The 26,264-nt window shown below is 35.7% G+C and overlaps 1 protein-coding gene across 3 annotated transcripts in view; it reads left to right on the top strand.

Moving 5' to 3' along the window:
* LOC145668364 (uncharacterized) overlaps window positions 1-25,807 on the top strand; it is a 70,314-nt gene extending 44,507 nt beyond the window's left edge. For all 3 annotated transcript variants that reach the window (XM_081736137.1, XM_081736138.1, XM_081736136.1), the window contains 2 exons: window positions 3,011-3,095; window positions 23,727-25,807. In XM_081736137.1, the coding sequence (XP_081592263.1) occupies window positions 3,011-3,095; window positions 23,727-23,943 (302 nt within the window). In that variant the 3' untranslated portion in view covers window positions 23,944-25,807. The remainder of the gene's footprint in view (window positions 1-3,010; window positions 3,096-23,726) is intronic.
* The last annotated feature ends 457 nt before the right edge of the window (window positions 25,808-26,264 follow it).

Here is a 26,264-nt window from a genome sequence, read left to right as displayed (position 1 = left end):
AAACTTTTTTGAAAAGTTTCAAAAGAGTAGTTTCTCAGACAAGTGCATGCTGTAGTGACCTGTTAGATACAGATTCATCCGTTTCCATGGGAGCAGCTTGCAGATTACGATACCTGTTAAATCAAATTTCACCGAGCAACAAAAGTATGTACACATTTGTCAGTCTCTCAGCTGTTTTGTAGCAAAGATGATGATGTAGTAGGCAATATGTCGAAAAAAAATTCAAAGCTTCTCTGAATGGTTCATCATATCTGCATGCAAGCTTAACATTTTCTACATAGTTGTAACAACAATGGCTCGGTGTTAGGACGAACCACTGTTATAATTAACAACCTTCTCTACGACCCACATCGATATTGTATCCATACAGGGGGTCAGTGAAACTAGACGTGCTAAACAAGGTCCGGGATATGGCGACGTATTAGAATACAAGCGTGCTAGGCTAAACGATTACCTATGGTTTAACAGTGCATCGTGCAATCCATCAAAAATTGAGGCTGCAAGTTGTTCGCAAGGCCAGTATGCATGTCTAACACCACAGCATATCGCGGAGCAAAAGCGCAAGGCAGAAAATTGTAGGAGTGCCATCCAGCTGATGACCGCTCGAAATACGTTGTGTTAATGGACGAAACATGGATCTACCTAACTAGGGATGATTCCATACCGGGACCAAGTACCTGGATAAAACTTAAATATCTTCTGAAAGCTCTTGCCATTAGAAGTACGAAACCGCAACCTGACCCTATAAGGGGCCAGTTTGTGTTTGTGACCCTCCGAATGACATATTCGACAGAAGTAAAAATGAATGTTACGATGCATCACGCGTAAGCGACTGAGCCCTTCATGCTCCTCTTTTGTTTCTCATTGCTAGAACGTGACTCGGGCAAGGATTTGATAACATCACTTTGCACCCAGACGTACCCCTTTGGTTAGTGTTGCCAACGAATTGTAAATAGAATATAGCAGATGGTTTTTCTACCACTGGATATATATTCATGTAACGTGGCATAAACATCATTCGTCACTAGAGAAAATATAGTGTGGACGTAATTTCTCTCAAGGACCCCAGTTTGTCAGTGTTGTCAACCAATTGTAAAAATGAGAAGGTTTAAAACAGGTTCCATACAATACCAGCAATTTAAGGCTACTCTAAATCGAACATTAAGTTCTTCAAACAAAACTGCCAATGATTTTGCGTAGAAGGGGGTTACAGAATGATCTATCACACTGCAACAGGATTGCAGAGAGGGAAGCACTTTCATTCTTCATTTAATTTTCCCACAGTTTCACCTTCGTTGAATGTGTTTGACTGTCCGTAAAATTCGTGAGTCAAGTGACAGGTAATTTCCACAAGAAATGCAAGGTCACAAACTACTTTTCATCGCGTAACTGGGACATAGGTTTCGCTTCAATGTCCAAGAAAAGTGGCACCTCTTTTATCAGATTATAAAAACGCTGCAGCACCTTACCCTTGTTCGACCAGCGTACTTCAGAATAGTAGATCAGATCATTCTCCGTTTCCAGTTCGTCTAGAAAAGCTTTAAATTGGTGGTGATTGAGGCCTTTAGACTTCTAGTTCACACAAAAATTGACTGTATTCATAACATGTGCAAATCTCAACGTTTTGGCACAATGAAAAATGCAGTGTACATGGTATAAAAAGCAGTGGAAAAAAAAAAAAAAAACACAAGTTACTGATACCAATTTTTCTTTTAACTAATTCTTCCTTTATTTTATTTATTATTATTATTATTATTATTATTATTATTATTATTATTATTATTATTATTATTATTATAGCAGCTCTAACACTTCTTCACACACAAGGAAGTCATTAGAAATATGTAAACACCCCTACGCAGGCGAGAACAAAAGAATCAAATTGCAGTGGCTGTGAATCGTTCTTTCTAGTGAGCCGAACTCGAGGGCGGTATTGTCGACTCACGACTTTGTCGTTACATCTAGCAATCCTTATACCGAGGGAATTTTCTTCCAACTACTTGCGAATGTCAAGTGCTCGTCGTCAAGGAGTTGTCACGTTTCGCACTGCGTGTTCGATGGAAAATTTCCAATTCACTCGTAACAGATTTTATTAAAAAAAGAATAATATAATAATTATCGTTTTCAATAATTGACCAGCGGGCCGGGTATTGTTCACGGGCCGGCTTTTGCAAATGGCTAGTTTCTATCGATGCCCATCACATCAAGCATGATCGATATAGCGGCGAAGGATGTCTTAGGTAGGCAATAACTTCAGTTTGTTCGAGTAGAAGTAGCGACCCTTCATACCCGAAATTTGCTTAGTAATATGGTGCACTATGTTTTTTCACATGATTTGCAATTGTCTTCTGCGTTAGTGGGTTTGAATGGTTAAGTAAATTGTTCACATTCCTAAACGGCAGATAAGCGCTTTGGATAGGGTGCTGCTTTTGCGTCTTTCAATAAATTCTAGCTTTTTCTGGGATGCCAATTTTATTGCATATTAATATATCGTTAATTTCTTTATCAAAAACACTGAACACTTTGAATTACTACTTTGACTGTAAAAGTAGCTTATATCGGAAGGGGCACAAGTATGCCGCTTTTAAACAGGTGTAATTTTCGGTGCCATATTCATACAGACCTGCCTGACAAACTGATAAGTATGTTCCTAAGGCCCGTACGCAACAATAGCCTTTTGGTGATTTTGATATCAAAATTACTGGAAGAGGTTTCTACTATAACCGTGAACCAGCTGTCCGTAGTTAACAGGACAGATAGTAGTAGGTAGTTATTTGTTAGAATAAACTTGATTTAAATATACAAAAAAATAAATAATTTTTATAATTCAGTTACCTTGATCAAGATTAGGAAGAGAAAGGCAGAGGGAAAGAAAGAGGATTTATTAGTATTCATAGACGACAGGGAATCATTATTCGTTCTCTGCTTCAGTGTGAAACTAAATTTGTATATGTTAGTGAACACTATCAGCTGCTAACCAAGGTAAAAATATTTAATTGTATTTTCTTAGGCGGAGGACGAGGCGGAAGAGCGAACCAAGGAGGAAGAGGAGGTTCAGGACAAAGAGGACGAGGAAACTGGAATAGTTCGTTTAGGTAGGTACTTATTTATTAATGACGGCGAATGAACCTGAAGCTATAAGAAGTTGAGTCTTTTAAACCTATTTCTCTTTTCGCCTTTTTATCTTTCTGAAATTTCGTAATAATGTCTTAAGTACCAGGTTCCGAGATTATAAAAAGAAGTGAAAACAATACTCAGGAGCTAGCTAGCTAGCTCTCTCTCTCTCTCAGACTGAGAATAAATGTGAAGACAATATTTTCAGGTTGCATGCGAATAGATTCTGAAGATTAGTAACAGTTCAACTATCGTATTGTCTAGAAAGTATTGCGCCTTTGGAGGTCAAAATTGAGATACATATATTATTTGAAAATACCATTATGGAAACATAACAACAACAACAACAACAATACACATTATTTTGTTCGATGATCTGCCATTTCTCCCAGCAATACCATAATTCGTTGCTGTAGAACTTCCTTGGTTAATGGTCAAACATTATGACACGTGATTTTCACATGCCTTTTTGAAAACTAGCTGAACACCATTCAGGGACTTGTGAAGAAACATAAACAAATGATGATATAACGCTGTCAGGCGCGGGTTATACGATGAATGCATTAAAATCTCCAGTCAAATTCTTTGTTTTTGACGGTTCTGGTCGTGCGTGGTTAGGATGGTATACGACACAGGTGCACTCGCGTTAATTGTCGAAAATTCAGATCCGGGGGTGAGCAGTTTGTGATGCATGATGCCCTTCTAATCCCACCAAACGCACAGCGTAACCTTTCTGGACGTTAGTGGGCTTTGCCACAGACTGTAAAGCTTCTCGCTTCAATCACGATCTTTTAATACTGATATTGTGTGTATAATCGGGATGTTTATTTGTGGTAATTTTCATAGGGAAATAATTATAAATGCGAAAATTAGAATGAGTAAAACAAAATGTTGCTAAATGGACAAGAAAGTTATTTTCGTTTTATTGTTTTTATTTACTGCTCTTTTGACGTGAAATTTGCCACATACATGTCTTTGCCGATTATACACATACTAACATTATAAGAAATACCGGGCGAATTCGTTATCAAATTATATTCCTACAACATGTTTGTAGACTTGCGACAATAATTTTGGACATGAGTGTACATTATAGACCTATACGATCTTCTTATTATTAATTTTCTAGTACATACAAATATATTTTATCAGAGTACTACTGTTTATTTACTTTTTAATGAAGTTACTTGTTCTCAGAGTGCATTCGGGATTTCGTAAGGACGTAAAACTTACTCAAACTAGAATTTCCTCTTCTACATTACTGGTTTATTTGTCCACTATGAAGAGCAATATGATTTTTTTTTCATTCATTTTCGTTTAGAATCCACTATGAAGAGCAATATTATACGATTTTTTTTTTTTTTCATTTAAAAATGGATAACATTTTCAACATACATTGTAATGTTTGAAATGATTTAATTATCCTTTCTAGACTCAATTATATGTAACACAAGTAATATCTAGTTAATTTATTTGGTCGTCGCTATTGCGTATTTTAATTTGCTTGTCTTTTCTTCTTTCTTTTTTTAGTATTTTATTATATCATTCGATATTCTTATTTTCTGGTAACTTACACTATTTCTTGGTTGGTTCTGTTGTTTAGCGTCCCTTTTAGCACCAAAGTTTATGAAACATGGACCCACAGCTTAGTTTGGGATCCGAACCGCGTGAGCTTCTATCTTCCATGCGGAAGGTGCTTCTACACAAACACGAGCCTTCCACGAGGAAGGAGTGTAGGGTGTTCACAGTACGTCTAGGGAGCTCTTATGCAGGGATGTGATAGGGTGTATAATATTTTTAATAGTCCGCGTGTACTCACCTTAAATTTACGAAAGAACAAATTTATACGAAGGTGGTTGTAGTCTATATTTTGGGAACTAAAGAAAAATAAGTGTGAGAAAACTGACCTGCCTTTGTACTTGTACTTAAACAATTAAAAAAAAGAACACTAAAATAAGTGCCTATTCAGATTAATAATTTTTTTACGATTGAAATAGTCTTCTTTTTTTTTAACTTCACGAATAAACAAAGTATTTTATCTTCCTCGTATTTATATATACGTTTTGTGAGACTACGATTTACTTACTTTTTAAGTGTGAACCTGTGTATTCTTTGAGTAGGGACTGTATATACTTAGCAACGAAATGCCGTTACGAAATACCAAGTTTCGACACACTTGTATAAACATTGGTTTAAGCTAGATGTGACTTTTGATACTTAGTATCAGGGTTGCCAAGCAATCTGCTCATAAACTGCCAAAGGTGCTTTCTCTTCTACAAGAATGTATACCTACAATTCAGTGATTTTTCCGACCAGACCCAACCTACGCCACAAGTACTTCCGGTGTACTGCTTGTACCTCCCGGGAAAATTTTTTCTAAACTCATCTCTGCTACAGTTAATCAGTCTAACATTTAAGACGGCAGAATAATGGAGTATCAAAATTTATACTATAAACAGCGTAGTATGTTTGTTACGATCAGTATTAGATGCCCTTCTATTAATTTAACGTATTAGTTAAAAATAGTTTTGGGGTATCAAAGTTCTATGAACTTCATAATGAACAGAATCTATTTTGTGGACTGCGATCAGATTTGGAAATAGATATTTTTTTTTTACCTTTATTTTATTTTTTTGGGGGGGAGAGGATGAGAATGATTATTATTATTATTATTATTATTATTATTATTATTATTATTATTATTATTATTATTATTATTATTATTATTATTATTATTATTATTATTATTCGTCACCTCTTGGCATTGAGGCTACACAAGATAGAATCTACAACTTATGATAGGTTCCAAACTATTACTCATATTTATATCTGAGGCAGGTAATGCAGGTAATGAAATATGACCTCACTCACAGAAAGGAGGCAGTTAAACCTTTTAACCACGAGTTGGCACGGATATGAATTTCAACACCTTCGTTTAGCACACTCATAAAAAAATACTTTGTATCTCCCAATATGCAATTGCAAGTCATCAATTGGGGCAGTAGTTCCCTTGCGGCAATATGGGGAGACATCATGTGATTCTGATTCAGCGTGAAACTGTAGGACCACATCTGTCATAGCTTCGATTTGGAAAGGTTAATGCAATGCTAAAATCTTTTTACCACCTCAGTTTCTAATATCTCAAATAATACCACAGTCATAAGTATCAACCAAATTAACCATGAGTTAAGCCAAAATTAGCCTATATCGACTTTATATTTGTATCCACATACTGTATAACTGGACGAAATGGGAGATCGTAGAGATGAATAGTGATGATTTTATAAGTCACCAAATATGACCTCAAACTGAATTTTGCCAATGTTTCCACTTGAATAGCTCTGGTAAGGGAAGTGCGAAAATTCTTCAACTTACTTTAACTCATTTTGAGTTCATAATGCGCTTTTAAGAAAGTAAATAAAAATAAAAAAATAAAAGTTCTAGAGTAGGTAAGTATACAAACGTTGGAAAGTTGCGTGCAAAATTGTCAAGATACATGACAATGGCAAGTATTTATTTCAGCTATAACATGTACAATCAGAAATAGACTAGCTCTTGACGCTTCTTTTTTGGGTGAAACACTTACGCCATGAACAGCCCCCTAAAAAAAAAAAAAAAAAAAAAAAAAAAAACGCAGAGAGACCAAAGTCAGATTCGTAATAGTACAGTTTTGTACAGCGGTGGACACTTCTAAATGGTACACCTTAGCCGTAAATCTCCATATGGCTGTACCATTTAGAAGTGTCCACCGCTGTACAAGGCAACTGCTCCTATCACTGAAATAAATCAGTTTTTTGACCGATAACGAAACCTTCAGGAGGTAAGATGACTTGCGTTTGAAATGTATACATGGCAGTAATGTCGTGTTGTAAATGATCACTTATGATACACACATTGTGACTGAATAATGTACCATGTAACGTATAATAATACACAAAAGGATGTAAAGTGGCTCGAGAATTTACCCAATGATAACTTTATATCTTATCTTGAATTACGATCGTGTAATTTTTTGCAGAATCAGCTAATACTATCACCGAGGTATCACCGGTACAGTCAGTATCATCGAGCTAGGCTTTACATTCCTTTAAATACGCAGACAGCTTTCGATATATGATATTGTTTCGGGGCTAACGATTTCTGTGTGAGACTTTGAATTCATTGGAATTCAAAACAATGTTGTACCTGTCTGTACGCACCCACTGTTTAACACTGACAGTTTTATACACAAAATCAATGTTTTTATCTGCTTCCCTTCGCTCTATTCACTTTCACTGAAATGCATTTTTTTTTTTTCTCAGCAAACTTTCTGCTGTTCTCATTGAACTGGTGGTAGAAGACTTCAGCAGCCTTTATTACTTCCATATTTAATTGCTTTCGTCCTTTCTCCTCAAGTTCAGGAAGAACACCATGTTTCTTGATTAGTTCCCTACTGATTCGCACAAGATATTTCGACATTTACAATTCCTTGCAAACTTTAAACTTCGGCCAAGTTTCCAGCATTAAACTAACAATTATATTTTTTGTTTAATTGGTAGCACGCGCGCACGTAATCTTCAGTTTTTCAATAAGGACATCATATTCTTTGCACAAAGTATTAGTACGATTCTGTCTTCCATCCACAATCACACTTTCTGAAAACGATTGTTCCAAGTTCGTTTGCAATGTGTTCGTTGTTTTCTTACACTTTTTACGTAATGCATTCTTCCGTTTTTCAGCACTAAGTCCCTTTAGTTTTGATACTGGTGACATACCTAATATAGAACACACCTCATATACTTCTTTTAGGTTAGATTATGCTTGGTCATTTTCTGGTTCATTTCATATTATCTACATCGGCACAAATACTGCTTTGTAGCACGTTAGACAAAGTGACTTTCCAGGAATAAGTTCAGCTGGTTAGTTTTCTTCCTTTTCAGTCCTATCTTTGTAGTATTGAAAAGAATCGCAACACACTTGTCCAAAAAGATGATTATATTTGGGAAGAAACTTCTTTTCGTGATACAGTTTGGATTTTTATTTTTCTTTCCTGTTCGTAGTTGTGAAAGCTGTTGATCAGCCTCACTTAAGTCAATCATTGAGTTAAACGTCTACATATTTTTCCATATGTATTTTTATGACGGTCCTCTTGAACACACTGTACGACAGAGCACTCAATCTCAGGGCTCATAGCAAGACATTTTTTTAAATTTTTTTTTAAACTAAAAATTCCTTGTCACTAAAAGTTCCTTTTTTCAAATTTGCCACTAAAAGTTAATTTTTTGGGAGGTAAAGTCACTTTTTCGTGTGATTTATGTTTTGCATTGGCAGTTTTCTTTAAAAAAAATAATAAATAAATAAATAAATAAATAAATAAATAAATAAAAATAAATGGAAAAAGGCAGAAACGTGTTACTCATTACTCTTCTGAAAGCTCCAGTACTTGCTTCCACATGTGAAAGAGTCAGTTTTATTCTCACTTCCTTTTATTCTTTCTAAAACACAGTGGATAGTTGGTGTATGCTTAAGCTCGCAAGGTGGGGTTGAGAACCCTTCTGTGTGTATTCTTTCTTCTATCATAATAGTCTTTTAGTTTTCTCTCCTAATAAACGCTCTGCTTAATGTGTGCGTGTGTCTGTGTGGTTCATCATGCTCGTCTTGTGTAATGCTTCTTGTATGTTCTTAAGAGTAGGTGATGAATTTGAATATTTCATGGCTTTGAGAACTCTCAATGCTAAGTTAAATATAATGTCTGGGATGAAGAAATTCGGAAATAGGCCAGAACTGGTTCCACTTCAGAAGCTTCTTACATCTGCTAAGTCTGTTTACCGTAACTACAAAGCATACTTGGAAAACCTGAGAGAGGAGGAAGGTCAAAAAGAGGAAAAAATGAAACAAAACAACAACAGAGAGGTGATGGAGAAATTGACAAAGGAAAAAAGGGACATGAAGAGATTTTGGTCACTTTTTTGATTACTTTTTCCTGTGCTTTTGGACATTTTTAACTATTTACAAGAGACCAGACCACTATGAGCGCTGCAATCTTCATCTGACACTCCCAATATCCAGTACACTACTGAACTGAGATCTTGCTACGAGCTGGTTTCAGCAGTAGGCGTGCTCAAACTTGCCTGATAGTGCTGCTTCACACAAGTGCGTGCAGTCCAATGTCATGTTCAGATTGCAATGACGTGCACGTTAGTAAACTAATTACAAGTGCTTTTTAAGTCTTACTTTTTGTTCATGCGTTGTTAGTTACATGGTATTTTATTATTCTAATTATATGTTGTTCCATATGCACGTGTTGTACGTGGTATAGCTGTAAGAAATATATGTATTTCCATGTATCTTGACGTAATTTTATATGGAACTTTCCAACACTAAAGTTTATATATCTGCCAACTCTAAAACTTCAGTTTTTTTATTTACTATATTATGAACTCAAGGCCATTTACGGTAAGTTTCAGAATTTTCGCCTACCCTACCAGAGCTATTCAAGTGCAAACATTGGCATAATTCTGTTCGTGGTTATATTTCATGTCTAATAAAATCATCACTATTCATTTCTACGATATCTATCCTATTTCTCCTAGCTGTACATTGTGTGGAGACAAAGACGAAGTCCATATGAGACGTTTCTCAACTCCTTCCCAGAATTTTCGAGATTTAAAAATGGTAATTTGGCTGATGCTCACTGAGGTGGTGTAAAAGATTTGATCACTGCATTAAAGGTCACTTCATAACATTTCCACTGCCATAAATTTTCATCATCATTTACAGTAGTATTATTTTATCATCTATTTGTGTGAACTCGAGGGCATGTCGTTTTTGGATCGTTCATATTTTATCATAAGTTAAAAGAAACCAATGGAAGGGATATTGGTTGGTTATTTCTGCATTAATTCGTAACTTCAGTAGTTGTTCTTTTATCTTCGTCAATCGTTTACGCTCTCCCTAGCTGGACCATATCTTAAGGATCAGAGTGGGCGGTTGTAGGTAAGTCAACAGTTTTTTTCTTGCTGACGGTTCAATATCTTATGTTACATTGAATGAAAAAAACTGATCCAAGAGATGGATCATGTTTCAGATATTATGCAGATTTGAAATGTTTTCACATGTTGAACCTATTTTAAACAAATTCGATGGCGTAGTTGGTAGAGCGTTCACTTTGAAGTAAGAGTTCTTCCTTTCAGATTCTGGGTGCGCGGTATGGGATTTGTGGCAATTAAACCGAGTGGACGGGTTTTCTCGGAGTTTTTCCGTTTCGTATTCTTTTCTGCATTATTTTCGTTACATCATTAATAATCCAGTCAATAAACGCTCAAAAGGGGGTGTAGAGGACATGGCCGGGAACAGAATTTTTGACTTCAGTGCTGTGTTTGGAGCAGCTAGGAGGTAAACATACTAAAAGTCCCCGGATGTACGAGGTGTGCGGAGGGGCGGTGGAAGGTAACTTTTTTCGGGTTTTCGCTTATATCTTGAAAACGGTGCGTCGTAGCGAGAAAGTTTTTGTTAAAAAAGAAAGCCGAGAAAATTTCCTACAAGATTGTTTCTGTTCCTTTTTTCTCTATTCCTAATAGTTTTCGAGATATCCGCTTGTGAAAATAGCAAAGTTTGAAAAATCCATTTTCCCGTCACTTGTATAGACAAACTTTGCCTTTTAGCAACTCATCCCTTAACTTCAGCAAATTCCTCAGGAAAAAAAATGTAGAACACTAAATTTTCTTTGAATTGAGTTAATATTTAATATTTTATGTAGTTATTCATAAAACTAGAGAAAAATATACGGGAATTTTGTCGTTTTAGCTCTCTTGGTACGGGAGGGTCCGGCAATGCTCATCTTAATCTATATTTTCTTCCACTTGTTTCCACGTCTTTCAGAGATTCTGTCTCTTCACCGACGTCTTCCTCATTGTCCAACGCGTGGACACCATTGGAACAATTTCCCAGACAGTATTAACAAGAAAGAGAACAGTTCCTTGAGGCTCTTCTGCATTCACATTTGCCACTACAGTCCTTGGTGCACCCGCAAAAAATCCTCTTTAAAAGTTTATTTGATGTTAAGAGGTCTTTAGTCTGCACAGGGGTGAGCTAGTTGTCTGTCTTGCGCTCTCAGCCGCACAGTTCAGGTGGTAGCTCGTTTCCGAACCAGTGCTGGACCTGGTGATACGTTCTGAAGGAATGCTCCTTAGCTACCCCCTCAGTTGTTAGGAGAGATGTCAAGTTTGATGTTTCCTACAGACTTGACAAACGACTGATAACGGTAGAGATTAAGGGAGCTCCAAACCACATCAAGATGCATTTGCGACCAGCTTCCTCAACTTCAGCTTGTAATGAGGAACGACTTGAGAAGACTTCAGCTGTTTTGCGAATGTCTGGGCGTTTCTGGTAAAATTTGACGAAACCAACTTTACTTTTGTGAAATACTGTACTCGTTGTGTCACAGCCTGTAAAAGCATGCAGGAACAAACTCGTTTAGTCCTAACTGCTGCACCTGTTAAGTGGAATATATGGTGGTCTTGATTTTTCCCTCGGCCAGGTTTCACAAACAAAATGTCTCGGTTACCTAGAGTTTTTGAATTAGGAGAACTGCCAGGTCAACGTCTTCGCCAATGACATCGACACTGGTTGTTTTTGATTTTTCAATGGCTGTTGTAATAATCAACACGTCAGCATCGTCTGATGCTTGTAGAGTCTCAATCTCTTATTGTTGTGGAGTTTTGATCTCAGCAAGTAAATCAGTTTCCTTTTGTTGTGCTCATTAGAGAGGAATTGATCTTGCTTCACTGTTATTTCAGTGTTCGAATTGAAACTGATGTCGACATACTTCTTCATTCTATAGCGTAGTCCCTGTTTATCTGTCTTTGAGCTGTTTGCATAATTTGCGTACCCATCAAACACTACAGTGTAGCTCTTCCCAGGATAGTGGTTCTTGATAAATTTCACATATCCTTTACAATTGGTGGAAACTGAAGATCCTCTTTGCTAAATCTCTTTGTGCGTGAGAAATCCTGTATCAACAATTACGTCAAAGTTTGGCAGATGTAAGTTCTTGGTGGTTGGATCAAACAGGGTGTATAGGACTGATTTTTTGGTTTTTCTCATTCCACGTTCACTGAACAAAGCTAACGGGAATGGGGCCAATTCATATTCCAAAATATTCTTCGTCTTAATCCTTTTTTGAAATCCTTTGAAAAAGCAGGAAAGGATCTACTGTAACCGTTTCATCGTTGATCTTTGTGGATGGACTCACAGAGGAAAGAGGGAGTGTTCTATCTTTGCGTGACAGCGTGATTGTCATAGGGTTTCTATACCTCATTCTCAACAGGGTAAACACATAGAAAACAATTATTTTTGAAATCAAAATCTGGTAGTGAAGATCCCAAACTCATCATTTCAGTTGGTTGTAATGCTATTGATATAGCATCTCTCTTCAAATCAGCCACGATGGTTTGGATCCTTGTGTAATTTTTTCAACATGAAGTGTGAACTAGGAGAGATTTCAGACCTTGTATCTGAGAGCTCTTGTCCCTCTCTTTTCTTACTTGCTTTTATAAAGAATTCCCATTTTCTGACGCTCTTGAAACGTCATCAGCTGATTCATTGATGTCTCATCACACACAAAATACTTATTACCGGTAGTCATTGCGAAAGTGAATCACTCTAAGGAAATATAAAAACACTCTTATAATCAAAAAGATTCCTTAGCAATGGCATACGACGTGCGTAAAAAAAAAACTGAACTCGAGTAATGCATGAATAGAAGGGGACTTTAAAGGGAAATTCCCCTCCCCTGTCCACACTTCCAAAGTTGAGTTGAGTTGATTGAGTTTGTGCCTTTCAGCAGAGAGGGTATATGAGACGGGACCTACTGATTAACGTGGAATCCGAACCACATGAGCTCCCGCCGAGAATCGAACCCGGGTCTCTCACGCCAAAGGAGCTCCACCCTTACACCAATATTTCGTTTCTTTTTCGGATAATTTCTTCATATAGACAATGAAAGCGGCTGTTCTTTGAACTCGTAAATAAAGGTAAATCAATAATGCGCATTTCATTCACTTTTCTCGCTAGTTTCCCATTTTTTCACTTTTTTTCAAACACACACAATCATAATCATAGTCATACTCTTGCAAATAAAATCAGAAAAATAAACACACTGCTGAACAAGACTGCACTTATTTAATATAAAAACACATTTACACGTGACGTTTCGATCTTCTAACCAAGATCCTCATCAGACAGATTGTACGTCTGATGAGGATCTTGGCTAGAAGATCGAAACGTCACGTGTAAATGTGTTTTTATATTAAATAAGTGCAGTCTTGTTCAGCAATGTCTTTATTTTTCACTTTTTTTTTATTACGATACTCAAAATTAACAGTACTGTAGTCGACTAATGTTAGCCTTACTCGTCATTTAGTTCTACGATTTTTTATTTTTTTTTTTTTCCCCGGAGGGCTTGGATACAGATCAGGGATGACGTGCTAGATTGCAGGGTTTGTCTATGAAAGTGAGGGGAGAAAGGTGATTTTTGAAAATTTGCAACTTTTGTAAGCAGATATCTCCAAAACTGTTAGGAATAAGGAAAAAAGGAAAAGAAACAATCCTGTAGGAAATTTTCTCAGCTTTTTTTTTTTTTTTAACATAAAAACTTTTTCGCTACGACGCATCATTTTCCAGATATAAGCGAAAACCCGAAAAAAGTTACCTCCCCCGCCCCTCCTGTCCCCAGCTCACCTCGTAGGTCCGGGGACTTTTAGTATGTTTACCTCCTAACTACTCCAAATACAGCCCTCAAGTCAAAAATTCTGTTCTCGACCATGTCCTCTACACCATCTTCATTGACTGGACTATAACTCAGTAATTATGATCTCGTTTGTGAAACGTTGAACTAATGATTTAATGTGAACTATAAATGTTAAGCAACAAGCTTTTGGCTGTCAATCGTAATGCATCTTTGGAAACTGTAAAACTACGAATTCGTAGTGATTGACTGTTCACTCGTGTAAGTAATGTTCCGGTACAGTATTTTATTCTCTCAGGAATAAACGGTTCTCTGTTCACTTTCTGGCATGGGAATTAAGTTTAATGTCGTTCTAGTATTTGTTGCCGGAAAATAGAATTTTACAAATACCAAAGTGTGCGAAGGTACTAGTCGATGCAAACTACAAAAGATATTACAAGACATGCCAAACAAATAAATAGGAACCTAAAAGAGTGAGTGTATATATATTTCATTATCGTTAGAGGCACGAGTTCTTCGCAATGCGCGATAAAACAAAATGTGTCAAAGTAATTTTCAGTTTCTTGACGTTTTATGATATTCTGTGTATATTTTGGTTTCCGTTGCGCGATAAAACGCGAAATTGGCAGTATTCTAATTGGCAAAATTTCTAACTACGGAAATAAGGCGAAATTTTAAAAATATGTTGTCATTAATTTAAAAACGCCAGTTTTTTTATGCTGATGGTACGATATAACATGGCATGAACGGTGCATTTCGTGTGATTCGGACATGGGTATAAAGACCATGTTGCGCATTACCTATCACCATCTCAGCTGGATGGGGAGGAGCCTTTTTAATTAGCTAGCCAATGGCATCAGCTAGCAGACACCTTCTGTCCCCTGCTACTAAAGATCAAGCGCATAAAACAGAAAACAGCAAAACTTTCGCACTCGTAGTAAGTTTAGTTCTGATTTTCCTTCAGTTTGATTTTTTAAAAAAAGCTACATAATTTTCTGTAAGTGAAATTTACAATGTCAAGTGAAATACTCAATGTATGTTGTTTTTAGGTAATTAATGGTTTATTTCTGTAGCAATGTATGAATAAAAGGAACAATTGTAAAAATGTTATGAAATATCTTTTTTCCACAAGAGCTACAAAATGCGAAACTTAACTTGGAAAATGCTTCAAAACGCGAAATATTAAAAAGAAAACGCGAAATTTTCAAATTCTTAGTGCGAAAATCTCGTGCCCCTAATATCGTTTATTAAGCGCGGGGTCGCGTTTCATGTTCTACCTGTTTATCATCTTTATTTCTTAGAAACTTAACGAGGCCAAAACTTCTGGAGTAAACAAAATTAGGCTGTACCGTAAAGGAAAAGAAATAGCAAATGCAAATTGATTTGATACAGTTAGTTGATTAAGATGGTGTACATGTCAAAAGAAACATATTTTATGCAATCGTCAACAAGAGGCTTTTTATTTATAACTGTATAGAAAGGCGATCGAGAAAGTAGGCAAGGCATAGTAACACCATTCTGATAAATTTATTGCTTAAAAAAAAATTAAAAAAAAAAAAAATAGCATGATGGTTCAACTTGCAGAGGAAGGATCGAAATTGAAGGAGTGTTGTAGGGTGACGGAAAATCTGGAAAAGTCGGGGAATTTGAGATGGGGAAATTTTGCAAAGAGTCAGGAATCGATCTGTAAAGGAGATTTTAAAGATATTTCAACTTAATTTTAAGACTATTTGGTTGAGTGCTTGTTTCGTAAATGACAATTTTAAACTTACAAACCTCTATCTTTTTCACCAACGATGAGTAACAAACTCATGTTCTGTAGTTGTGCATATTATCTTTTGCTTTCCTTGTACAGTGGAATATCATAATGGTGAATTATCCATAAAATGCACTTAGACCAACGATTCAAGGGTAATTCATTTTCGACACACGCATAATTCCAACTAGTTTTCTTTTTAGTTCCCACTAGTTTCAAGTTCATCAGTTTCGTGTTGTGCATCAAATGAGAGTATCTTGTCACACGAATGAAAAGATTTTTTGAATACGGTTACTCGTACTTGAGCTTCCCTGTTTTCATTGTAATGTATTTTAATTCGCAAATAGGTTTACTTTAAAAGTTTATGAATATAGCTGATAAAGTTACACATCAGCCTATGCATTGCGTCAATACTCAGTTGATAGCCGGACTAATTTCATCAGATGCTTGTTACGTGTATAAATACTGTGTTTGCAGTCCAGTATTTTTTTGTTATACATTTATAGGTACATATTTAATAATGTTCCATCAATAAATAATCATACCTTTGGAATTATGTTTTGTCTTGGTTTTTTTTATTTTTTTTTTTAATATTGTTTGTTCGTATTTTAAAATTACTCTTGACATTAAAATGATTCAGCAATTCGTGAACAACATTTATAGTACATGAGTTTTGTTTCTCTCTCAGTCAAAAAGTCTGTATGCTTTTTCAATGCCAGTACGAAAAGTTTAATGAAACTTTTTTTTTTTTTTTTTTTTTGACATGACATGTAAGAAAAAACAGTACTAAAATGCAGCTTTAGGACGACAAAAACTTCTGATGTTTAGGAAAAAGGGATAGTCAGAATTTGAGACCCAAATTATCGTAAAATAATAAAATGTTTCAGTATACTGTGGAAGTGGCAGTTTCATGATGTAAATTCCAGTTTTTAATGTTGACATCATCATAATTTACTGTAGGATAAAATGTAAATGGTGTTATCATTATGTTCCTATATTCCTGTTTCTAATGTTGACATCATACATTTACTGTAGGAAAAAGTGTAAATGGGGTTTTCATTATGTTCCTGTATTATTGTTCTGTTTCTTGTTTTTCGCCGAAATCCATGGATTTTGAAACCAGGGAAACAAATAGATTATTTCTTACTGGCGGTATATTATCACGTGTCATATTGAGTGAAGGAGACGGATCCAAGGGATCGATCTCAGCAACTTTGAAATATTGTGCATGTTGATACTAACTTAAATTCAGTGGCATAGTTGGAGTGTGTTCACTTTTGAGCCAAAGTTTCTGCGTTCTAATCATTGGTGGGCGATATGGGTTTTGTGGTAAATAAAAATCGAGTACGTTAGTTTTCTTGGGTTCTTCTGTTTCTCCTATTCACATTCCTTTTGTTGTTACATCATTAACTCAGTAATTACTACCTCTTTCGTAGAACGTTAAACTATAATTTAATATGAAGTATAAATGTTAAGCAATTAGTTTTCGTTATTTTTCTGAGGCATAAGCTGTTCTCTGCTCGCTTTGGCGTTGGAATTTAGCTTACTTTCGTGATAGTGTTCTTTGGAAAATAAAGTTTGTAAATGCCCAAATGTGCGAACTTATAGATTATACAAGTAATAAAGACAATTACAAGAAATTCCAAACAAATAAATAGAATCCTGAGAATGAGTGTATATGCTTGATTATCGTTTATTAAGGACGTAATCTTGTTTCATTGTTTGTGTTTTAGTTTATAATTTTAATTTCTTACCTTACAAACTTAATATTTGCACGCCTGAGCTAAACTCAAAAATTGTCTTTGACCCAAAAAGGAAAAGTAGCAAATGCAAGTGGATTTATGCAGTGGATCGAGGCAAGGTACGTGACAAATGAAACATATTCAATGCAGTCATCAGCAACAGGCTTACATTTGCGACAGCATATTGGTATTCATATTGTTCTATAGTATAGGAAGGCGGTCGAGTAGCAGAGGTGTGGAGTGCGGGCAACAACTTTCTTCCACACAGGTAACGACTTCGTTCGATGTATTCAGTGTTCCTGTGCAGGTAACAAGCATATCAGTTTTCAAGTATTCCAAGTCCACGTTCAGTCGTTCCTGTTTGTTAGATAATTCTTTATCATGGATTCAGGAAGTACAAGTGACAAAAAATTATTGCTTGCTGCAACATTAGCTGATGAAAGGTCTTTCGCTGAGTAACATAGGACAGCAAGCGGTAACAAGTCACATGAAAAGATAAAAAGCATATGCAGGTGGCCACGTCCATTTGAATATTAGGAACAGTTATTGTTGTGAATCAAGAAAACAAGCCGTGTCATCCTATTTTTATAACTTCTGTGCAGAACTTAAAGGTTTTTGGTGATGCTGCATGCATAAGTGTGGATTCTACGATGCGAGTGCGCACTAATACGGGGAAGAATCAAAGTAGTTTACAGATACTCATATTAAAAGATAGCATTGTAAAAGCAGAATTATGATGATGTTTTGAAAGTGTAATGACATGCATCAGTGCATAATGCTGCTAAGCTGTGAAAGTATTACATATATTCACAGGCAGTGAGATTCCCGGTTAAGTTCAACTTCCAAGTGACAAAATAGACATTTATCATACTTTAGAAGTGAACTAAGAGGAATGATCGAGAAAAAAAAAGTTACAAAGCGGGGAAAATAAGGTTACAAAGCCTATTATGGCTTATGTGTTATACATAGCTGTAAGATGAACACACATCTGATGACAAGGCATTCAACACTAGTCCTCGATGTAAACACTTCTATTGTTCAAGCATTTGTCTCAACGGTAGATGAGGTTTTCCACACCGGTTGCACAGAAATCTGCACCAAGTTCTCGTAGCTGCTGTGAGACAGCAGTTGCGACATCACATGTCAGACAATAGTGGCATCCCGCAACTTCAGAAGTGTTCTCCAATACCTTTCAGCATTCAGTCTCTGCCTGTTTGAAACAATCGGTCAGTAGGCAGGGTTGGACCCACTTTAAAACCCACCTGGGTTTTTGAGCTTTTTGTTAGTATATTATGGTGATCACATTGAAAGTGATTTTTATCGGATTTTGGACTTTCCTTGGGCGAATTAGATGCTTTCATGTTAAAGTATACAGCAGTATTCAACGTTAGACCTAAATAAAGTTCTGACTGCACTGAGTGAATAAAAAAGCTTACCTTAGCTTGAGATAATTATAGAACAAATTAATGTATATGGATTATGCTTATAGCCTATTTGAAGTAAAGTATGCAGTTTTATATTTAAAAAATTCTTTCCGTGAATAGTGTGCTCGGCGACGCTGATGGATGTTATCCCTCATACATTTGACGAGTTTAAGACCATAGGTGCCTGTATCACCAGTAAATATGTAAATAGATTAGTAAAACTATTAGTATTATTTCATACATTTGATGGTAACACAAGTATTCTTCAGTAAAATTTGGTTTTCCAACAACAGTAGTTTAGTTTAGTCATTAGTTGCTACTCTTCAAATAAGCATTCTGCAGAATCAACACCAGCAATAGCATAAATATTCTTCTCAAATTTAAGAAGCTCAATTCTCGGAGTTCCGAAGACTATGTATGTAATGCTACTATTTAAAGTGCTGAATTTAAACTTTCACACTAATGGAAGTGTCGATGTACAGTAAAGAAAGCTACATTTTCGGGAAAGATGTGCTCAGGAAATTCCCGCAATTGAACGCACAAAGCATCGGAAGTGAATACTTCAACAATAAAACCATTTATTTTAAGCTGGAAGATATTTAATTTTGTTAAAGACATTTTGGAACATTAACTTTATAAAATATGCATTATCTCTTTGTTAATTGTTTTAAATTCATTTTCAGGGAAAAACTCTTGCTAGTGGTAGGGAAATTCCCGTAATTAAACGTGCAAAGTATCGGAAGTTCAATACTTCAACAATGAAACCATTTATTTTACTCTGGAAAATATTTGCCATATAAGACATTTTGAAACATTTATTTTATAATACATGAATTGTATTTTTGTTTTAAATTAATATATTTGGTATTCATATTTGGCGAACGTTACTAAGGCTCTGGGATGACTTAATCTACATTGTTCGTTTGTCTTCCTGTACCACACACACATTACAGGATACAACTTTCGGTCTTTTACGTTTAAATTTTCAGGGCACAAGCACGAGACGCACTAAAATTCCTGTATATATTTTGGCGGCATACCAACGTAAAATTTCAAAATGGCGGCCATTTTTTAAAGTAGCGGGTATCCACGCTACAGGGTGCAATTTTCGGACTTTTAAGTTGAAATTTTGAGGGTAGAAGCAAGAGACATTGTAAATTTGTTGTATAGATTGTCTCGGCGCTCCAATATAAAATTTCAAAATGGCGGTCATTTTTTTTTTCAAAACAATAGTGAACAGAAAATTGTTGCAAGTTGCAACAATGACAATCTTGAATTATAAATCACGTTTTAACACTTTTACCCCAAAGACATTGAAATATTTCGAAAAAACCTAATAAAACGCGAAAAAACCCATATGGGCCCATGTGTTTTTTTTTTTTTTTTTTCTTTCTTCAAAAATACTCTGGGTTTTTCAGACTGTCAGTAGGCGCATCTGGTACGTCCCAGAGTTGTGCACAAAACTTTCCTGAACGAAGCAACCTTTTTGAATTTCTTCTTCCACAGAGAAAATCCATGCTGTCATTACATGGATGCGTCCTTTTTTCGTGAAATTAACAGGTGCAATATATTTTTTCTTTTTCATCTCCAGTCACTACCCGGTGAAGAAAATTGTTCTCTTCCACCGCCTAACGCTGCAAGATATTCAATGACGCTGCCATTCTGGTTGTCTTGTGGTTCTCGGATAATGCCAGTGGCACTCTTTTCTGTTCTTAAGGACATTAATCACAATGTTCTGGACAATACCATATTGTAGTTCCAGCTCAGCTGATATAAACCGTAATGTTCTTTTCTTCACACAAGCGCAGTTCACGTCAGTGGTTGAGTACTGGATCTACCACTGTGTCCAGGGTTGTCATTAACATTGGTCCATCCTTTGAAGGCACGACACCATTTCCTTACATTTTGTCTTGAAATTGAACCCTGCTCATGCAGCTCCCCAATCTGCTTATGGCTACCAGGAGATAGGAGATATAATGTTTTTCTCCCTCAGGAAGTACACCACTAACCTCACTTCTACTCATGACCAATTTTCCAGACGAGTCACCATTTTAAACGTTAGCTTCTCGGATGTACGTAGTCAGAATCTGAAGTCCTCAAACTTTGTAACAAGGCAAAATGATATTAATCTACAATAAATTTTCGTTAAGTTCATATATAACACAGAAGTTGCATGCTTTGTATCTTTTTTTCGATCACCCCTCGTAATATAGTTATTGAGGGAGATTTCCGATTCCGTAGTAGCGTAAAAGAACAAGTGTGCACGCGATATTTGATATGGACGTTTTTAAGGAATTCTACAGCTTCTACCTTTTAATCTCTTTCAGAGAGACTCGTTCATCCTTGAAAAGTAGGTTTCAAATTTTAATGGATGGCTGTAATGTAAGCTTTACATTTCTGCATATCTTCAAGTCAGATATCACAAGACGTCGCCAAATGATTCTTTTAATACTTTATATAGGAAACCTTGGGTTGGTTACTTTACGTGGATTTAAGGCTGCAATTGAGGTAGAGAATCGTTGAATTTCTAAGAGCTTTGCATAACTTATTTTAAGGATGTTCCACGACGACATGTCTAGTACACTCCTATAGAAGCTCAGAAAATTTTCCAGTGAAGTTTTGTTCTGTGTTAACTTGAAAACAGTGTTGCCCAGCCACCCACTGGCATTTATTCGTGTATTCTGTTGTATCAGGAAAGATAAGAAAGTTTTGAGCTCTGCCTATCACGTCATGTCAGAAGTTAAAAGAAATTAATGCTGATTCTAAAACATACATTTTGTGAAACACTTGCTTCAGAAGTGGAACCTTTCTTTAGTGAAATGAAATCTTTGAGTTTTACGTCCCATGGTTATGCCGGTTAGGCTAAAGGAGACGGTGATGATGTGTAATGAATGAAATGGTGGAATGAAGAAAGTGGGAGGAAACGGGAGAACCCCGAGAAAACCCACGCACACGGTGTTTGTCCACCACAAAGTTCACTTGGCGTTTCTTTAGTGAATTTCAAACTGACTCTGTCAGGCCATTTCTTTACAACACTTTATCGGGCGTCATAAAAATGTGATGCAAAATAAATTTGTAATAGTTAGTTCTTGCATTAAGAATTGATATAAAAAATTAAGAACATCTTTCTGTGAAAAACGTTGACATTGATTTTGCTACACACATTGCCATAAAGAAACGTCAACCAATAGCGGATTTGGACATTCTGGATTTTCGCTGAAATTGCGGAAAATGTCGAAAGAAATTTGTTCTTAAACTTCTGGACCAGAAGTTACCTGTAAATTATAATTTGACTAGAGCTGTTTCGTGTTTAGAACTTAATATCTGATGATGGGGGCGCGGTGGCTCAGTGGTAGAGCGTTCACCTCCGGTGCTTGGGGTCCCTGGTTCGATCCCACCTCGCGCCGTGTGGACTTTGTGATGGACAAACACCGTGCTCGTGGGTTTTCTCGGGGTTCTCCCGTTTCCTCCCACTTTCTTCATTCCACCATTTCACTCATCTCTCATCATCACCGTCTCCTTTAGCCTAACCGGCATAACCGTGGGACGTAAATCTTAAAGATTTCATTTCATTTAATGTCTGATATTGAAGTGAATCGCATGGAATCTCCTTTAGCTAAACTGATTGAAAATAATTGCTTAGACAGCAACAGGGCAAACAGTGAAGCAGTCGAGAGTTTTTTCTTCCTTTTCAAATCCAAATTATAAAACAGTTATGAGTCAGAATTGGTGAGTGTTTGGATGACTTTTGTTAAAAAATTTTGATATTGTAGAGTAAAATGATTGAAGATGATGTTAAAATTGTCTTGAATTTCTCTGAAAATTCAAATCTAGAAAGTGGATTTTCAATCAATGCACAATGTGTAGCAGATAATTTAAAAGAACAAACTAGTAGAACTGAGACTTGTGTATAATTCAGGAGCTTCTTTGGGTGGCCTTAAACTTTCCATAAGGAAATCCAGGAATAATCATTATACACGAAATGCGCGTATTCGTTTTGCAGAAGCAACAAATAAACGACGAAAGAAGAAAAAGCTGACGGCTGGAAAACAAAGATCACTCTGAACGAGCTTAAAGCTAAGAAGGCTAAAATGTTGAAGATGTGCACAATATTGATTAGCAAATAAAGGGTTTGAAGAAGTTCAGTGAACCATCGATGTTTCTTTTAAAGATATGTCATTAATATACTGTTGCCACGTTTATGTTCATACATCCACCCTTTTTGGATGGGTGTCTCACTGAGACACTTTCCTTTCATATGTGACGAAAGTTACAGATTAATTGATTTCTTGCTTTGTACAGAAATTTTTATTAGATGTATGCTCTGTAATTTTATGATAAAATACGTTGTATTTGTTTTTATATCGTTCATTATTCTAATTGAGTAGGGAAAATAAATATTATTTGTATATCATAGTTGGCATGTTTTCTTGGTCTTGTTTTTCAATCAACACGTGAAAGTCTGCGTGGCTAATTACATACCAGGGAAAATTTCAAAAAATGTTCCGGAAAACTGGGAAAAGTTGGGGAATTCTTTACCATAGTTTGTATAGCAATCCTGTACACTAAATAGAGAGAATTTTCTGCCTTCGTAAAATAACGATAGTGTTGCTGAATACCACGATAGACATTTTACACGTTTCGAAAATAAAGTAAATAAAATATAAATCAAGCTTTAGTGTGTGTCTTCATATTTGTATTAGGCATCTAGTCGAAATCGAAGTTTATGTAACCCTTGGAATATGGGACATTGACTAGCTGTGTAACGGATAAAAATCTTTAGTTGGTGTGTGGTATTCCGTTTTTGTTCTTTTGTTTTCAGCGATTGAAGAATAGTTGTATAAAAATACGGGTTTTGTGTTTTATTGATTCTAGTTGTATAAAAATAATACTTTTGTTGTTTTTTCCTTAATCCAATAACGTTTCAATTACCTGATACAGTAGTATATTTTCTGTTTTCCCAGAAGGGGACGAGGTCAACGAAGAGGCGGAGGAGGTGCTTCTGGGGTTTCCGGCGGCAGAGGTCGCGGTGGCCGAGGAGGGCAGGCAGGAAAGGCAAAACTCCCAACGAAGGAAGAATTAGATATGCAGTTGGATGAGTACATGGCCAGTACAAAATCTCACTTGGACAAAGAATTAGATCTGTACATGAATGAGTCAACTGAGGAAAACTGGGACTAAATGTGGACAAAGAACTTAAATAGCACGTGAATCAGTAAAGCAAACAAAACTATGATTAAACAAAGTGCTTATAGCGATTCCTGTTTCGCGATGCTACGAAACTAACTATAATGCTTCTTTACCGTTCTTCATAAAAGTTTTTACTTATTTTTTTTAAATACTTGACTGCCATTGACTAACGATCCGTAGAAAAAAAGTGTGGTCATATTCTGTGTTCATGAAGAAATAGACACCTATTAATGCTGTGTGTATTTAAACGTTGTTTACCTTCGTACGTGCATAAGAAGAGACAATACTTAGGTGCTGTGCGTTATTGTGGTATTCGATGAAGAATCCTGTAATGGAACATTAGATTTAACACAACATTCTAATACCAAAAGTGTGAAAATTGTATATTAACACGTATTGAGTTTTATATTAGTTCAGATGCATATGAATGTTTGCCAGATAAGTTACATATTCTTTTTCCTTTGTGTTTATGATAACGCCTCCTTCCCTTGGGAGACCTGTATTAGTTTTCTCTCGAAGCATTAGTAATTTGTTTGTTGCGTTGTATTTTTGTGCTTGTCTCCTGCGCTAAATTCTAAAGCTAACGAAATGGTTGAAACAAGGCAGCCTTAAAACGGGAATAGAAATTGAACATTGTATCAGAAAGTAGTGAAAATAATCACAATACGGAGAAAGGCTTTACTTAACCTATCGTCAGATAAGTAGAGGAAGAAAAGAAAGCTGAAAGAACAATAAAGTATCCTAGCTGTGAAGCATCCAGTTAAACACAGTGTCAGATTTTAATCTTCACCCGTGGAATGTCGTTTCACTTCGGATGGTGTGTATTGTATCAAGTACCGAGTTAGTGCAGTGCGTCGGGTGATGGCAGAGGCGTATGTATCTTCTAATTAAAATGAATAACATTTTATCTACTTCTGTCTGGTGCGTATGTGTTTTGTTTCTGTCGCCAGCGGCCTTCTATATCCTTAGTACTTAAAGCCATATTACAGGTTTTATATACAATAATACTTGACTTTTGTATCAAAATAGGGAACATGAACACCGTCGCCATAAAAATTAATATTCATAAATTTAAGTTCACTCCCGTTTTGGCTCACCACATAGAGCACGAACAATAAAATTTAACTTTAATGTAATAATAGTTATTATTATTGACGCCATTAGCGTCAACTGCTTGATTCGACAGCGGGCATCTAGCATAATGTAATTTCTGTACTGCGAGTTCAGTTGAATTTCGGTTGTAACAAATTATGAAAAATGTTTACCAATAAAAAATCAGTAAAAATAGTTGTCATTTCACTTAGCTTTGTACTTAACGTGACTACTACAAATAACAAGCACATAACCTCCACAGGTTTGTGCATCAGACTCACGGGACTAGTGGGTGATTGACGCAATATTGGCGACTGACGTGAAAATATAAAAAGATGTCCCTAATCAAATGACAATGTCAGTAGGTTGGAGATAATGGAAAAAGTTTTAAATATGATTTATTTTCAATATTAATTTTCTTAAATTTTCTAATCTAAAATGTGCAAACTGTCTGGCAAATGCTTGTATGTATTTGTGAAAATAATTATTTTCTTTTATTGTGTGGTGTGTGTGACAGCATACCGTATTTATATATTTTTTTTATGTGTATAAGTTTTGTAAAGAAATTACGTTCCTTTATGTGAATTTTGAAATACTTATTTGCCCTTAAAAATTAAATTAGTTGCATGTAATACACAGTTTGTGTAAAAGTTTTGGTTACAAAGATACTTCATGTGTAAATAGTGTAATAGAGTTTGCTCAGATATTGAATTCACAGTTAGTGAAAACTGTAAACTTTTTTAAATGAAAAAAATCAAAGTTCTCTTGTTTATTATTATTTTCAGTACTTCAATTTTTGTAACTTTTTCGAACTTCCCTAATCATGTGTCAAAAGGATTGAAATATCATCAAAGTAAGTATCCTCTAAGACAGTTTTCTTCATTTATAGCAGATATTTCTGTATGCATGTTACTCTGAATGTGATGCGGGAAATTTCTTGAGTACGCTACATGAAATTGTTTAACTATATAGCAATAAATTAAACTTATTTACCTGCATGCTTCTGATAATGTAGAGCTTTGATTTCAATTTCTGAATATTTTGAAAGATTGAATGCCTTTCTATATTCAACAGAACAAGACTTCTACTTTATCTTGTATTCATAATATTTACACACACTCACTCACACATACACACATACATACATGTGTATATATATATATATATATATATATATATATAATATAAATCAGCATTTTTTTAGATTTTGTTGTGTCGCA

Source organism: Thermobia domestica, chromosome 13 (genome assembly GCF_964235325.1).
Source record: "Thermobia domestica chromosome 13, izTheDome1.hap1.1, whole genome shotgun sequence".
Taxonomy (NCBI): Eukaryota; Metazoa; Arthropoda; class Insecta; order Zygentoma; family Lepismatidae; genus Thermobia; species Thermobia domestica.
This window is presented reverse-complemented; position numbering and strand designations above follow the sequence as displayed.